Source organism: Colias croceus, chromosome 24 (assembly GCF_905220415.1).
Source record: "Colias croceus chromosome 24, ilColCroc2.1".
In the NCBI taxonomy this organism is placed as follows: domain Eukaryota; kingdom Metazoa; phylum Arthropoda; class Insecta; order Lepidoptera; family Pieridae; genus Colias; species Colias croceus.
In genome coordinates this window covers 2,625,381-2,639,204 of record NC_059560.1, presented here as the reverse complement: position 1 = coordinate 2,639,204, position 13,824 = coordinate 2,625,381, and the positions used below count along the sequence as shown (strand labels likewise).

The 13,824-nt window shown below is 35.7% G+C and overlaps 1 protein-coding gene across 3 annotated transcripts in view; it reads left to right on the top strand.

Moving 5' to 3' along the window:
• LOC123702721 (glycerol-3-phosphate acyltransferase 1, mitochondrial) overlaps positions 1 to 13,824 on the top strand; it is a 69,859-nt gene that overhangs the window by 49,138 nt on the left and 6,897 nt on the right. For all 3 annotated transcript variants that reach the window (XM_045650508.1, XM_045650507.1, XM_045650506.1), the window contains 7 exons: positions 6,454 to 6,618; positions 7,730 to 7,911; positions 9,792 to 10,028; positions 11,027 to 11,119; positions 11,508 to 11,602; positions 12,269 to 12,504; positions 12,911 to 13,109. In XM_045650508.1, coding sequence (XP_045506464.1) covers positions 6,454 to 6,618; positions 7,730 to 7,911; positions 9,792 to 10,028; positions 11,027 to 11,119; positions 11,508 to 11,602; positions 12,269 to 12,504; positions 12,911 to 13,109 — 1,207 coding nt within the window. The remainder of the gene's footprint in view (positions 1 to 6,453; positions 6,619 to 7,729; positions 7,912 to 9,791; positions 10,029 to 11,026; positions 11,120 to 11,507; positions 11,603 to 12,268; positions 12,505 to 12,910; positions 13,110 to 13,824) is intronic.

Here is a 13,824-nt window from a genome sequence, read left to right as displayed (position 1 = left end):
ATAACAAAAAAATATTATTTACAAATTTGATTTTTTTTAATAAATATATCCGACATTTTGATATATTTAATATCAGATATATGATATATAATAAGATAGAATTTTGACATTTGATATATTATATAATATAACATAACATAACAGATATTTTCGAATGCTGGTTTTGGTACTATTTTATTGTTCCAATGTTTATCTTCTTGATACGACTTTCATTTTTTCTTCTTCACCTTATTCCGTAAATAAATATGTCTCTTGCTCGTCGCGCTTCGCTGTTAGAAATAAACATACATACACAAATCAGTAATATTTATTGGAAGATGAAATCTCAAAAAATAACTAAAACATTACTTATCTATACCAATAATAAATAAAATTATAAATAAAAATAAAGACGGAGTGCATAAAATTATAAAATCTTGATTTGTGCGTTGCTCAATTCAGACTTAGTAAACATATTACTCCAAAAAATTAAAATAATATTTATTACTAATTATTACAAGTAAAAATAACTTTCAAATTTTGATTTATGCGTTTCTCAAATTAGACTTGTAAATATACCTAGTACCTAATCAATATATTGGAAGTTGAAATCTTTGGACTTGTAGCGGCCTAAAGACATAATAAATATAAATAAGCATGATAAACATCAAAATTACCTATTTGGGTTCAATAACTGTAGTTTTTTCACCTGCCTTCGCAACATTTTCTTCCTAATGTTCTCACCATCAATGTTTTGGCCACCAAAATTCACCATGTTTATGAAAAACTTTAGTATCACTAACACTAAATCACGTATGCGAGTAGACAACGGCACCGCGCGAAAAAGTTGTACAGGACTGCTCTCTAAGACGCGTTAGCGTCGACTAACAGGAGGCAGAACGGCTGAAGCGACCGGCCTACGCGCAATTTTGTGCTAATAATTTATAAATATATTTTTTTAAAATTACTGATGTATTAAATGTAAAATCTAATCCCGCACGTCTCTCAAGAATTGAATGGAAGTGGATGTGGATAAAGTTTCATTGATATTACTTTACTATTGTCCAAATGAAATTGATTGACCGTTTAATTTTTAGGAAACTTCACAACGTTTTTCTATCGAGGCAAATTCTTTCAATCGTGTTTCGGTTCCCGCACGTCACTAGACAAACTCTTTAATTAAATAAATCCATAAATAAAAAAAATCAAATTGGTAGTTTTGGAAGAAAAAAATTAATTCTCCGTGAGCTCGAAACGTCTGTTTTGGGTCTCATTTCACCTTAATGATAGAATCAACGAAAAATAAAAAAATAATTTTAAAACAATATTTTTTAATTTATATTATCTATACTTAATAATATAATTATAAAGCTGAAGAGTTTGTTTGTTTGAACGCGCTAATCTCGGGAACTACTGCCCCCCTAGCCAAGTGGATTTCTGTTAGCGTAACTGAAATCCACTTGGCTAGGGGGGCTGGTCCGATTTGAAAAATTATTTCGGTGTTAGATAGCCCATTTATCGAGGAAGGCTATATATCATCACGCTACGACCAACAGGGGTGGAACCACGGGAGTGAAACCGCGCGGAGCAGCTAGTATAATTATAAAGCTGAAGAGTTTTTTTGTTTGAACGCGCTAATCTCGGGAACTACTGGTCCGATTTGAAAAATTCTTTCAGTGTTAGATAGCTCATTTATCGAGGAAGGCTATAGGCTATATATCATCACGCTACGACCAACAGGAGTGGAGCCACGGGGGTGAAACCGCGCGGAGCAGCTAGTTCAAGATAAGAAGATAAAGTCGTTAAATATTATTGTATTGTCACCTATCCTTGATAAGTGTACAAAGTTTGAATTGAATCTGTCCGTTTAAAGTGGGTGAAGCGCGAAACAGGAAAACCGGGTTGAATGATTTGACCAAATAGTATTGTGTAAACCAACAATATTATTATCTAGTATAAAGCAGCTAGTGATGTCTATTATTGACTCTGACCATATCCTTGGAATCTCTGACCAATGCCGAGATGTGCGTGTATCGTTTGTACTTGGTGTAAGTAGTTTTTGTTGTTAGTAATTTGTAGTTCAATGGCAGGAGCTGGCTGGATAATGGTTATTTCTCTATACTGTGTGATGTGTCTTGATTGAGTTGTATTGGAATTTTATGGAGTGGATAAAACGAATTCTTTTGTTATTATTGTATTATATTATCTATGGTTTTGTTATTGATGAGGTTTCAGCGGTCAGTTTGGTCACGTGTTGTATTTGTAATAAGTATTTAAATTTATAGACTAGGCTCTGTTTCTTCTACGTCTACTGTTTCTTTTTGTGAAGTTTAACTATTTCACTTAAATCTGTTTACTTGTGTGTCTTTAAAACGTGTAATAAAGTAGTAAAATCGTTAACAGTCAGAAATAATAATTTTATCAGATTTATCAATAAAATATGCAGCTAGAGAAGTCCTGTTTAAAATGGGTTAAAATACTTACAGACCTTCCTGTTAATGAAAATTAAGAGCTAGCGCGCAAGAGCACCTTTTGTCTCCGCAACTATTTTGTCTCTCCCATCAACTCTATGGGCTAGTAAGAAAGTGCGCGCACGTAGCGACGCAACGTCCTATAGAGTTGATGGGAGAGACAAAATAGTTTCGGAGACAAAAGTTGCTCTTGCGCGCTAGCTCTAAGAGAACTTTTAAATAGGATTTCAAAAAACAAACAAATAATCCACCTCGCTCATTTCACTTTTACTTTCATTTATTTCGTTGATGACATCAAAGTCAAGACATCAAAACAAAAAGCCAGTTCTAAAATTGCGAATATATAATTGGAACCGGACAGATTGACCAATATAAACTCATGCATGCGTGGTGTGTCTGTGACGTCATAGAAATGGCGAATATAAATCATAAACATATTTGTTTTTATAAACAACAGTAGGAATAAATTTATTCAAGCGTCAGGTGCGAGTGAGGTAAAGCAAACGACTAGAGCTCATAGAGACAAGTTCCCAAGAATATTTGAACAAAAAATTTTTAAGGAAAAAAAAAGAAGAGAAATCAGATGGTAATAGAAATCTTCTGTAATTAATATACTTTTGTTTTTGATGTGAAAGCTTGTTTAGCCTGTTAAACACTTTTTGGTATGGAAAAATGTTAAGGGTATGGCGTCACCGACATTCCAAGGTTGTTAAATTTCTAATTTTAATTCTAAATTCAGAGTAATCACTATCGAATAAGTTTTCACCTTAATTGGAATTGGAAAAGCATTATATTTCGGAGACTTGGATGGAAGTCTTTTTCATAAAAACAAAACAATGCTATTTGCAAAAAAAAAACAATGCTATTTTAATTAAACGACATGCCAAAAATAAAACAAAGCAGTATTTACTAACACTGCCAACATCAAGATAAATAACACATACCAACACAACAACAGATAAATAGAACATAAATAGAATAAAATGCCTTCTATCGTCCGACTGGTATCCTGTCCTGTAAAGTTGTACCTATACCATTCTAGATGTGATTTATCCAAAAAAATAATATAAATAAATAATTCTAACAATTACAATTTTAAGGAGCGATTTTTCAATCCGTAGTTATAAGTTATAACTTTTCTTAAAGTATTGCGCAATAATTTAATATGTTACCTGTATAATGTCGAAAGTTAGAGCTAGCGCGCAAGAGCAACTTTTGTCTCCGCAACTATTTTGTCTCTCCCATCAACTCTATGGGCTAGTAAGAAAGTGCGCGCACGTAGCGACGCAACTCCCCATAGAGCGCTTGCGCGCTAGCTTTTAGATAATTTGAATACATTTTGGAAATTCTATTGGAATTGGACCTTAGACAAAAAAGAAGAAGTATTTTGGAAATGGTTGTTTAGTACGATACGAAAAAGAGATAGCAGATTATCAGATATCAAATATATTTTAATTAAATAAGAAATTACATAAGAATAAAGTAATATTTTTGTAAGTAGAAACGAAATTTCGTCCTTGAGATAACGAAATTGTTAAAGCGAATAAAATATTTTTGTTTTTCCCAAAAATTTAAAGTTTATTTATTACATTCTATATTTTTATGAAAATTGATTCTTCTTTTGATAAATTATAAAAATGTAGTTCCAATTATCATAAAATTGTCCTTTATCCTTATTCAAATCACATATTCTAAAAGAGACAAAACATGTTATTATTAGCTGATGAATAACATATTGAATGTTCTATTCTTAATTTGTATAATGAACTAGCTGTTGCCCGCAGCTTCGCTTGCGTGGAAAAGATAACTATTTTAGGTACCCTTTTAGGGGATGAATTTTCTAAAATCCTTTCAGGGGACGCCTACATTATGACATCTACCTGAATGCCAAATTTCAGCCCGACACGTCCATTGGTTTGGGCTGTGCGTTGGCCGTTGATAGATCACTATATCAGTCACCTTTGAGTTTTATATATATGTATAGATTATAAATCCAATTGCATACCATTGTCTCTGTCGACGCGTGTGTTTTCGAGCGAGACGGAATACAACTAAGTATAGACTAGTATAGTATTATTATTATCTGTGATATAGATATATAAATAGTATGAAGGTATGAGTGGACGCGTGGTGTTCACGTTCTTATACCAAATTTAAACTTGGTGGCGTGATTGTCGCCGACCAACCGGTGAGATGCGAGTAGGGCTGGCAACTGCTAAGTTTTTGTGTGGAAATTTTATTTGCATGAGGAAATTTTCCTTTCAAGAATTAGAATATTTTTTGCCAAAATTAAATAACATCTTTTATTATTGTAAGTATAATTAGAGACGGAAAGATATTTTGGTAGAGAATATATCACATTACATTCTACATTCTCATATTTTAGTAACTCGAAACTTCCTAATAGTAGGGGAGCCCAGGATGCTAAATGTGGATTTACTCGAGCGTCACGGGAACCTATTAGAATTGGTAGATTAGACCATAGCGAGAAAAAAAGGTCCTATAATGTTTTCACTTTTAGCGGTGGGGAAGGGTTTTTTGATTTTTTTTTAATTTAAAAAAGAAAAAAATTGGCTTGGAAATACTCAAGCGCGTTAGATATTGATATTTTGCATGCTCCAGGACGTCACTGAAAAATAGTATACGTTAATCTGACGATTTAAGTGGCGATTTAATCGCTATGAAGAAAGGGTAAAAAATTAAAGTAATATTATTCGAGCGCGTCAGATTAATATATGGGGGGGTTAATTACAATATAAGAAGTCCCCATTTCGCTAATCTGACGATTCGAGCTCAACCTTAGGGAATTATGGATTATTCAAATTTTCCAGCGGGGCCCCTGAGCGCACCCACCAACCATAACTGCTCATATTGACTAGAGGTACTAATGAATAGCTAAGGTACCGTCCCTTATAGTAATCTGACGCGCTCGAGTAAATCCCAAAATCCCCTCTTGGGCTCCCCTACTATAATATGGTAGAATATGTTAGATTTAAGTCATTTAACCCATTTGTCATCTACTGTTCTATGCTCGACGAAAAGTATAATATTATGTCTGTCAAATTTCTAAATGTGTCACATTCTTACTGAGCTTCAAACAGGCAAAAACATCATCATCATGTTAAATATTATATTATATTCAGTAATAAATTCATTCGATCGCAGTCCTGTTGAATCATTGTAAATATCATAAGTTCATGCAATTTTAAATTTTCTTTAAACAACAATAAATCTTAAAATCTAGTCACCTACAACACCGGTGCATTTATAGTAGATTTATTAAGGCTATGCAAGTTTACCAACCCTATTGAGTGCGTCGACCTTTTGGCAAGTAATTGAAATACGATGTATTGTGCATTAATTGACGATATGCGCCCTACTGCCAGACCTTTTAGCACGTATAATATATTTAAGATCATTTTCAATGTATCTACCTTGTGTATGAATAAAATTAAACACTTTGTCGTGTTGTTACGTAGCGTAAGGGCGCCTGAAAAATAAATTTATAGTTGAAGAATGTGTTGTTGAATGATACGAAAGATTTCTGTCATCAGTTGATGATAGACATCTTCGTCCATCCATCGAGAATCTTTTCAAATTTTCCAAATATTAAAACCCACGAAGTACTTTCTTTTACAATAAATCATCATAATTAACGAAATTCTTTATATGCTTTTCATCTGGACCTTATTAAAATAAGGACCTTTTATTTAATAAAAAATGTGTGCCTGTGTGCGTGTACTAGTGTACACACGTAAGAAGTGAAACTTCTTTATGACGTTATTTTTCAAAAAAATAATTTACTATATGCATAATGCAACTTCACAGAAATACGTCGAATCACGCGTGGGCGTGGTATGGATAAGAAAAAGATGGCGCGTAACGGAAAAATGTTACACCAAATTTTTTTCCAACCCCGATATAAAGAAGTTTCACTTCAATAAATCAAAAGAGCTTCGAACATCTTTTTAAACACATATTTATTTATCTTTACTCTTTCCAGGAATCATGGCAAGACGCAAAAACACCAGACGATGGCGCAGTGATCAATATCCTGGACATTGGCAGACAGACGTTCGCCAACGGTGGCGTTGTGTCCCGCTACCTTTGCGATCTGGCGCAGTGCTTGAATCTCATCAAGTACGACTATAAGGATGTGGTGCCTAGTGTAAGTGTTCCCTATTATCTACAGTAATATTATAAAGAGCAAGCAGTGATCATTATCCTGGATAGGCAGGCAGACGTTTGCCAACGGTGGCGTGGTTTCACGGTAGGTACCTTTACGATCTGGCGCATATAAGAATCCGGTGCCTAGTAGTATAAGTATTCCCTATTTATCCTTAGGAAAATTTTCATGTGAGTTGGGTACGATCGATCTTCCGATCCGTTTAAAAGCACCCAAATTATGTTATTATTTTTTCCGTTTTGGGTAAACGCACACAGACGATGATATATCATATAACATAAATTTGAAACTAACAATTGTATAGTCAAGATGATATCCCATTTTACTCAGAACTTTCCTTTTAACTCCATTTCAATTACTTATTCGAAAATGTCCAATAAACTTCACAAAAGATACACCATTCCATTTCTTACGAAAATAATTAGGGCGTGACGAAATATGCTGATTGGTTTTACGAACTCTCATTTTTCATTGCCTCGCGTGTTTTGCGTAATATTACAGTATATCACGCCATATATTATTATTTACATATAAATACTGTATATTGTTATTTAAATGTTATCTAATTAATGTCACCTTCCTGTAATATTTTGAGAAATAACGTGACCCCTTTTGAGATGTGAACGGTTATCTGTTCCTTTGTTGTGGTTTATTTATTTGAACATGATTGTAATGTTTTGATTATTTATTGTTATATTTATATAGGAGATGGTATGAGCATGTGTGTGTGTCTATCTATATGTGAGTAGATTGGTTAATATTCCTCGTGTAAACGGCTGAATCGATGGGCAAATTAATACAAAATATCTATCACGTATTCGTTTTATTTTACACTAGCTGCTCCGCGCGGTTTCACCCCCGTGGCTCCACTCCTTTAGCTTATAGCTTTATAGCTTTATATACAGCCTATAGCCCTCCTCGATAAATGAGCTATCTAACACCGAAAGAATTTTTCAAATCGGACCAGTAGTGGTTTCCGAGATTAGCGCGTTCAAACAAACAAACAAACTCTTCAGCTTTATAATATTAGTATAGATTAATTATTGTATTATCAATAGAAATGTATACTGTATGAATATAATACATGTTACAGGTAGTCAAAGACGAGCGTTTCCAACGGGCGATAGAAGAAAAGACTCAAGAGGAGTTTAAAAATTCAAAGGAAAATGGTAAAGACGCAGAATCTCGGTACATGTCGATCAAGAGAAAGGTGGAGGCGAAAGCAATGAAGGTGCTAAATGATATTAGTTCGGCGATGTCTAATAATGTGCTGAGGTGAGATTTATACTGAAACTATTAAATAATTATACAATTATATCGATTTATGAAAATAAAAAATGTGAAGTAAAACAAAAAAGATCAAGACTGTTTGTTTGCATCATACTTTGGAGCATGTAATTCAAAATTTTTCTTTTGCTTTCTTGTGACTATTTTTTGTTATGTTCTGGTTGTATGGAATCTATTCCACTGCCCGATTTTCTTAAGTCACAATTATTGATGTCATAGATTGAGCAATGAATCGTTTCTTGATTGAAAGAGAATTGTAAATTTTCAATAGCTATAGTATTATCTGCGGTAGTAGTAGTGTATTATGTTTGTTTGGCTTGAGACTTACCACGTGTAGAGACTACGTAATTGCCTAAAGTTGACCCCACGTTTTATTTTCCTCATTATTATCGGCGATGACCAAGCTAAACCAAAAACAGCAAAAAATGGTGTCTCTTGGCCCTGATCGAGCGTTTATCGCTACAATTATAATATTTATTCCTTTATTATAAATGCGTAAATGTCAAAGGGCAAAGTCTGGCGAATTGTGTGAATCAAATGCGATATCGATTTGTTTGGCAACCTTTGAACTGGGGACGTTTTAAATTGGTGCCGTTGTAGCGTGATGACTGATAATTATATGAGGTTGTGATTAATGAGTACCTACTTGGGTAAACGTGTTGGTTTGTTTTTAAATTGCGTTGTATCTTATATTGTCGTATATGGAAACAGTACAGATATATTATTGTGTAATATTCATTTTGTTATTTAAATCTAACGCTTTATGCGAGTTAAAAATTAGCTTTGGAAATTTTCAAGTCATTTTTAGCAACTTTTTATTAAAGGGGGAATGGATTTTACGGTAGTTACTTGCTGAAGAATATCTTTGGGTTAACCATCCGGTTATTTAAACCTTCATCCTAAAGATATAACATGTTTAACAGTGGTTTAATAAAATTAGTACTCTCTAGTCCTAACTATTTCTAGACACATAAATTATACAATAAAATCGCTTCATTGCTACTTGAAAGAAAGACAAACAATCAAACACAATTTCGTATTCATGATATTAGAATGATTAGGTTCGAGAAATTTTTAAACATCACTTACAAGGCGGGATTCGAATCCGCGTCTTTTTGCCATAACGGGCCAGCGCCTATATGGTATTCTGTAGTGTAATGTGTCTTGTGTCCCAAAGCTAGGTCGCATGGTTATGCAACAATGCCGTTCGCCATTAATGATGCACTAGATTTCGCGCGGCTTCGCCCGCGTTTTCAAAGCTATAAAACTAAATATATTATTCTCTCTGATGTCTTTAGGCTAGTCGCGTGGTTATGCCACAAGGCAGTACGTCGAGTAGCGGGTGGGGGGTGCAAAACACGCGGAGCTAGTGCCAGTTTCATAGCATCCATTTATTATGCACTAGATTTCCGCCTGCGGCTTCGACCGCGTTTTCAAAGCTATAAAACTAATTATCAAATTTTCTTTCATGTCTTTAGGCTGGTCGCGTGGCTCTGTCATAAGGCAGTACGTCGAGTAGCGTTTGGGGGGTGCAAAACACGCGGCGCTAGTGCCAGTTTCATAGCATCCATTTATTATGCACTAGATTTCCGCCCCTGGCTTTGCCCGCGTTTGTCAAAGCTATAAAACTAACTATGAAATTTTCTCTGATGTCTAGGCTGGTAGCGTGGTTATGCCACAAAGCCGTACGTCGAGTTGCCGGTGGGGGGTGTGGCACTCGAAGTGCTAGTGCGGAAAGATTACGTCGTGCTAACGCAGCGGGTCTACCGCTAGTGTTTGTGCCGCTACACCATATAGCATAAAGCTTCCATCTGTAAAGCATTTGAATGCTACAAAACTAAATATGAAATTTTGTCTGATATTCTTAGGCTGGTAGCGTGGTTATGCCACAAAGCCGTACGTCGAGTTGCCGGTGGGGGGTGTGGCACCCGAAGTGCTAGTGCGGAAAGACTACGTCGTGCAAACGCAGCGGGTCTACCACTAGTGTTTGTGCCGTTACACCGCTCGCATTTCGACTACATACTAGTGACGTTCACGCTGTACCTCACGGGGCTGCGGCCGCCGCTGGTTGCCGCGGGGGATAACATGCGCATACCGTTCTTTGGGTGAGTGTGCGACGAGCCTTACGGCTTTTCCACTAGAGATGTGTGAGGATGTGTAGATTAAAACGCTAATGAAGCGGTGTGAATGGTTCCTTAGGCTGGTTGCAGAGCTTGACCGACCGTCAGTGCGTATCGTTGGTCCCAAGAAGCTTATATCTAATACACTGGAGATTGCATTATGACCATTAATTTGTAACAAGAAAATATGACGTTGAATGACGCCTGTATGTTTTTTATCCCTTTCACACCTAACTTGGCAAATTGGTGTGAAAAGGATAAAAAAACATACAGGCGTCATTCAACGTCATATTTTCTTGTTACAAGTCAATGGTCATAATGCAATCTCCAGTGTATTAGATATAAGCTTCTTGGTTGGTCCTGACGATACGCATCAACAATGTGTATGACTATGACACTAATGCGCATGACAATACGCGTGCGTATGGTCGGTCTAGCTATGAACGGTTTTATGAATTTCCATACATATGACAAGCGCGACTGACGTACGCACTGATGGTCGGTCAAGCTCTGCAATCAGCCTTATAAATATATCTCTCGCTACGCATCCTCGCACATATCTGCTGGAAAAGCAGATTTACACACTAAAAATCGTATTAAATTAAACTGACAAAAAGTTTTCGTTATTTCTTCAAACTGAAGAAACGTGAAGTGAATGTGAAGTTTCAGTGCATAAAATATTTCACGCACGCATTCAGTGCGTAAAATATTTTAATACAATAATCTGTTACATAGTTACAATACAAATGTATTTTTTTTTTATTCAAAATTCACATGTAAATCCTATTTAGTATCTTATATATAAAATTCTCGTGTCACAATGTTAGTCTGCATACTCCTCCGAAACGGCTGGACCGATTCTCATGAAATTTTCTGTGCATATCGGGTAAGTCTGAGAATCGGCCAACATCTATTTTTCATATGTACCACGGCCGAAGCCGGGGCGGACCGCTAGTTTATTTATAATATTCGACTTTTTATAGTTGGTTCTTGCGTGGTTGTGGAGCGTTTTATATCAGACGACGTGTGGACGGATCGGAGTATCATGAAGACCCTGTATATAAGTCTGCTCTAAGGTAAAAATATATATTTTTATGACTATTTTTTTCTTAATATTCTAGTAATTAATGTCTGGATTTTATTATTAAAATTCTCTCTCATCCATACTAATATTATAAATGCGAAAGTAACTCTGTCTGTTTGTCTGTTACTCAATCACGCCTAAACTACTGAACCAATTTGCATGAAATTTGGTATGGAGATATTTTGATACCCGAGAAAGGACATAGGCTACCTTTTATTGCGAAATATGTACCACGGGCGAAGCCGGGGCGGACCTCTAGTTAGTCATATGTATGTGTATATTGAATCATTTTGTTAAACCAATCTGTATGATTCGAAATCTATTTATTGTCGTTGAAAAAAAATTGATTCAAAATAGTTTTTTTTTTTTTTCAATTTCAGGGCATATATTTTAAACAGCCTAGCAGCTAATAACAATTTGGAATTCTTCATTGAAGGCGGTCGGACGAGGACGGGCAAACCACAACTGCCTAAAGGTAATTAATTTTTGTGTATAGTTTTTATTTATTATCTGTATGTCTAAAAGGAAAATTTTAAAATGTAGTAAATTAGTTATTTTCTTCCAATGCTTTCTTGGATTATAGGAGTAATGACAGGTAACATATAATTTTTGATGATGATGAATAAATATACATATTTTAGTGATTATTTATTATCAGCATTTTTTTTTTGTCTTGACACTTAAATTATCCAAAAACCAAAATAACCGATGATGTGAAAAACTTAGTCGAAATTTATCAATTAAATTCTTTCTTTGTCCTGTTTTTAATTTTTACTTAGATCTAGAACATATCTACTTCTGAAGTATAAATAATATATATTCCAATAGAAAATGTAGTGCTTAACACAAACACAAACACACACACACGCCTAACATATTTTCGTGTTCTCGTACAATAAATAAACATTTTTGACGTGACAACGTCTTATAAATTGGTTTGCCGGGTGACACTTCAAGAAACTGCGTTACGCTTCGCTCACGTTATGCGCTCACAATGAGAGCGAGTGAGAGGCACGCGTCCCTTCCACTCGGGCATGGTTAGCCCGCCTAAGAGCGAGAGAGACAGACATAAAAAGTCGTTGTCACGTAAAACTTTCAACCTTATACCGACTTTACAGGCAACCAATTTTTTTTTTTTCAGCGGGTATCCTATCAGTAATATTAGAGGCATATCTAGACGGTACAATAGACGACGCACTTTTAGTGCCAGTCACGTTAAACTACGATAAACTGGTAGACGGTAACTTTGTGAGGGAACAATTGGGAATGCCGAAGCAAATGGAGACATTCTGGTCGGCACTACGGGGCATTTGGAGGACTTTGAACACTAATCACGGGAGTATAAGGGTGGATTTCAATCAGCCGATCTCTTTGAAGGTGAGTGTAGATAAATGTCGAAGTGTTAAGGATTTTTAACTTTATCGTCAAAGTTAAGTGAACTTTGAATTCTAATTATAGTACCATAAGGATGTATTTTTATTTTCAATCCGGTGATTTCTTTGAAGGTGATTTTCGAGCTCATGAATAAATAGGTTTCGAGTGAAGCTAATTTTGAACTTTATTTTTATTAGAACATAAGGTTGCATTTCAATCAGCCCTTTATTATTTAAGAAACACTATTTGAAAAGTTAGTAAAAAGTTTAAAAAAGATGAATCTTGAAATCTGTATTGAAGACCATTTAATTGCATATTCCTTCGGTGACCTATGAATCCATCATCTAAGTTTTTATTACAACCAAAACACCCTGTATATGTAGTGATAAATATATATTTCCATTTCCAGGAACTAGTAACATCATTCCAACGGTACATTCACCTCAAGGCACCCCTAGAAAGGCCATTATCCCCTCCCAGCGATGACCAAAACGAAGACCTGGACAGACGCATCATGTACAACCATAGTCACAGTAGTTTCTATGGAGCGGATGTTAGCGCAGACCATAAAATGATGGTCGAAGCTATTGGACGCCATCTTGTTTATGGTATGTATAGATTGTGTCACGTCGCGTCTCGGTGTGAGCTGACCCTTAATTCCGTCTAACCCCCTTTCGTAACGCGATATCTTCGTTTGCCGTGCTGCGTGTCTTTTCGGGTGTCCCTTGACACCTCTTAAGTGATTTTTTTACCAATTTGAATGACCTGTTGACTATTTGTTGGTAGTGGCCCTATCTTCCAAGCCAGAGGTCGTGGGTTCGATTCCCACCCGGGGCAAATATTTGTGTGATGATCATAGATATTTGCTCAGTGTCTGGGTGTTAATTATCTATATATAAGTATTTATTTAAAATTATATGTGTATGTTTATCGGCAGTGTGGTTTCCATATCACAAGCGAAAGCTTAGAATGTGATCAGATCGTGCCGTGTGTGAAAATTGTTTTAAAAATATTTATTAAGCTATTGCATAGCTTCTATCGCGGGCCTTGAGCGCGGGGACCGAATCGAGAAATTCCGTAACGAAAAAACCTCACGCTCCCCACTCCGACGGGCGGAGGTGTGGCTTGAAGGCATAGCATGCAATAGCTTTACCGCGGCAGTCCCCGAGTGCCACACGTCGTTTTTTTTTAAATTATATATGTACTAGATTTCCGCCCGCGGCTTCGCCCGCGTTTGCAAAGGAAAACCCGCATAGTTCCCGTTCCCGTGGGATTTCCGGGATAAAAACTATCCTATTTGTTAATTCAAGTTACCCTCTATAT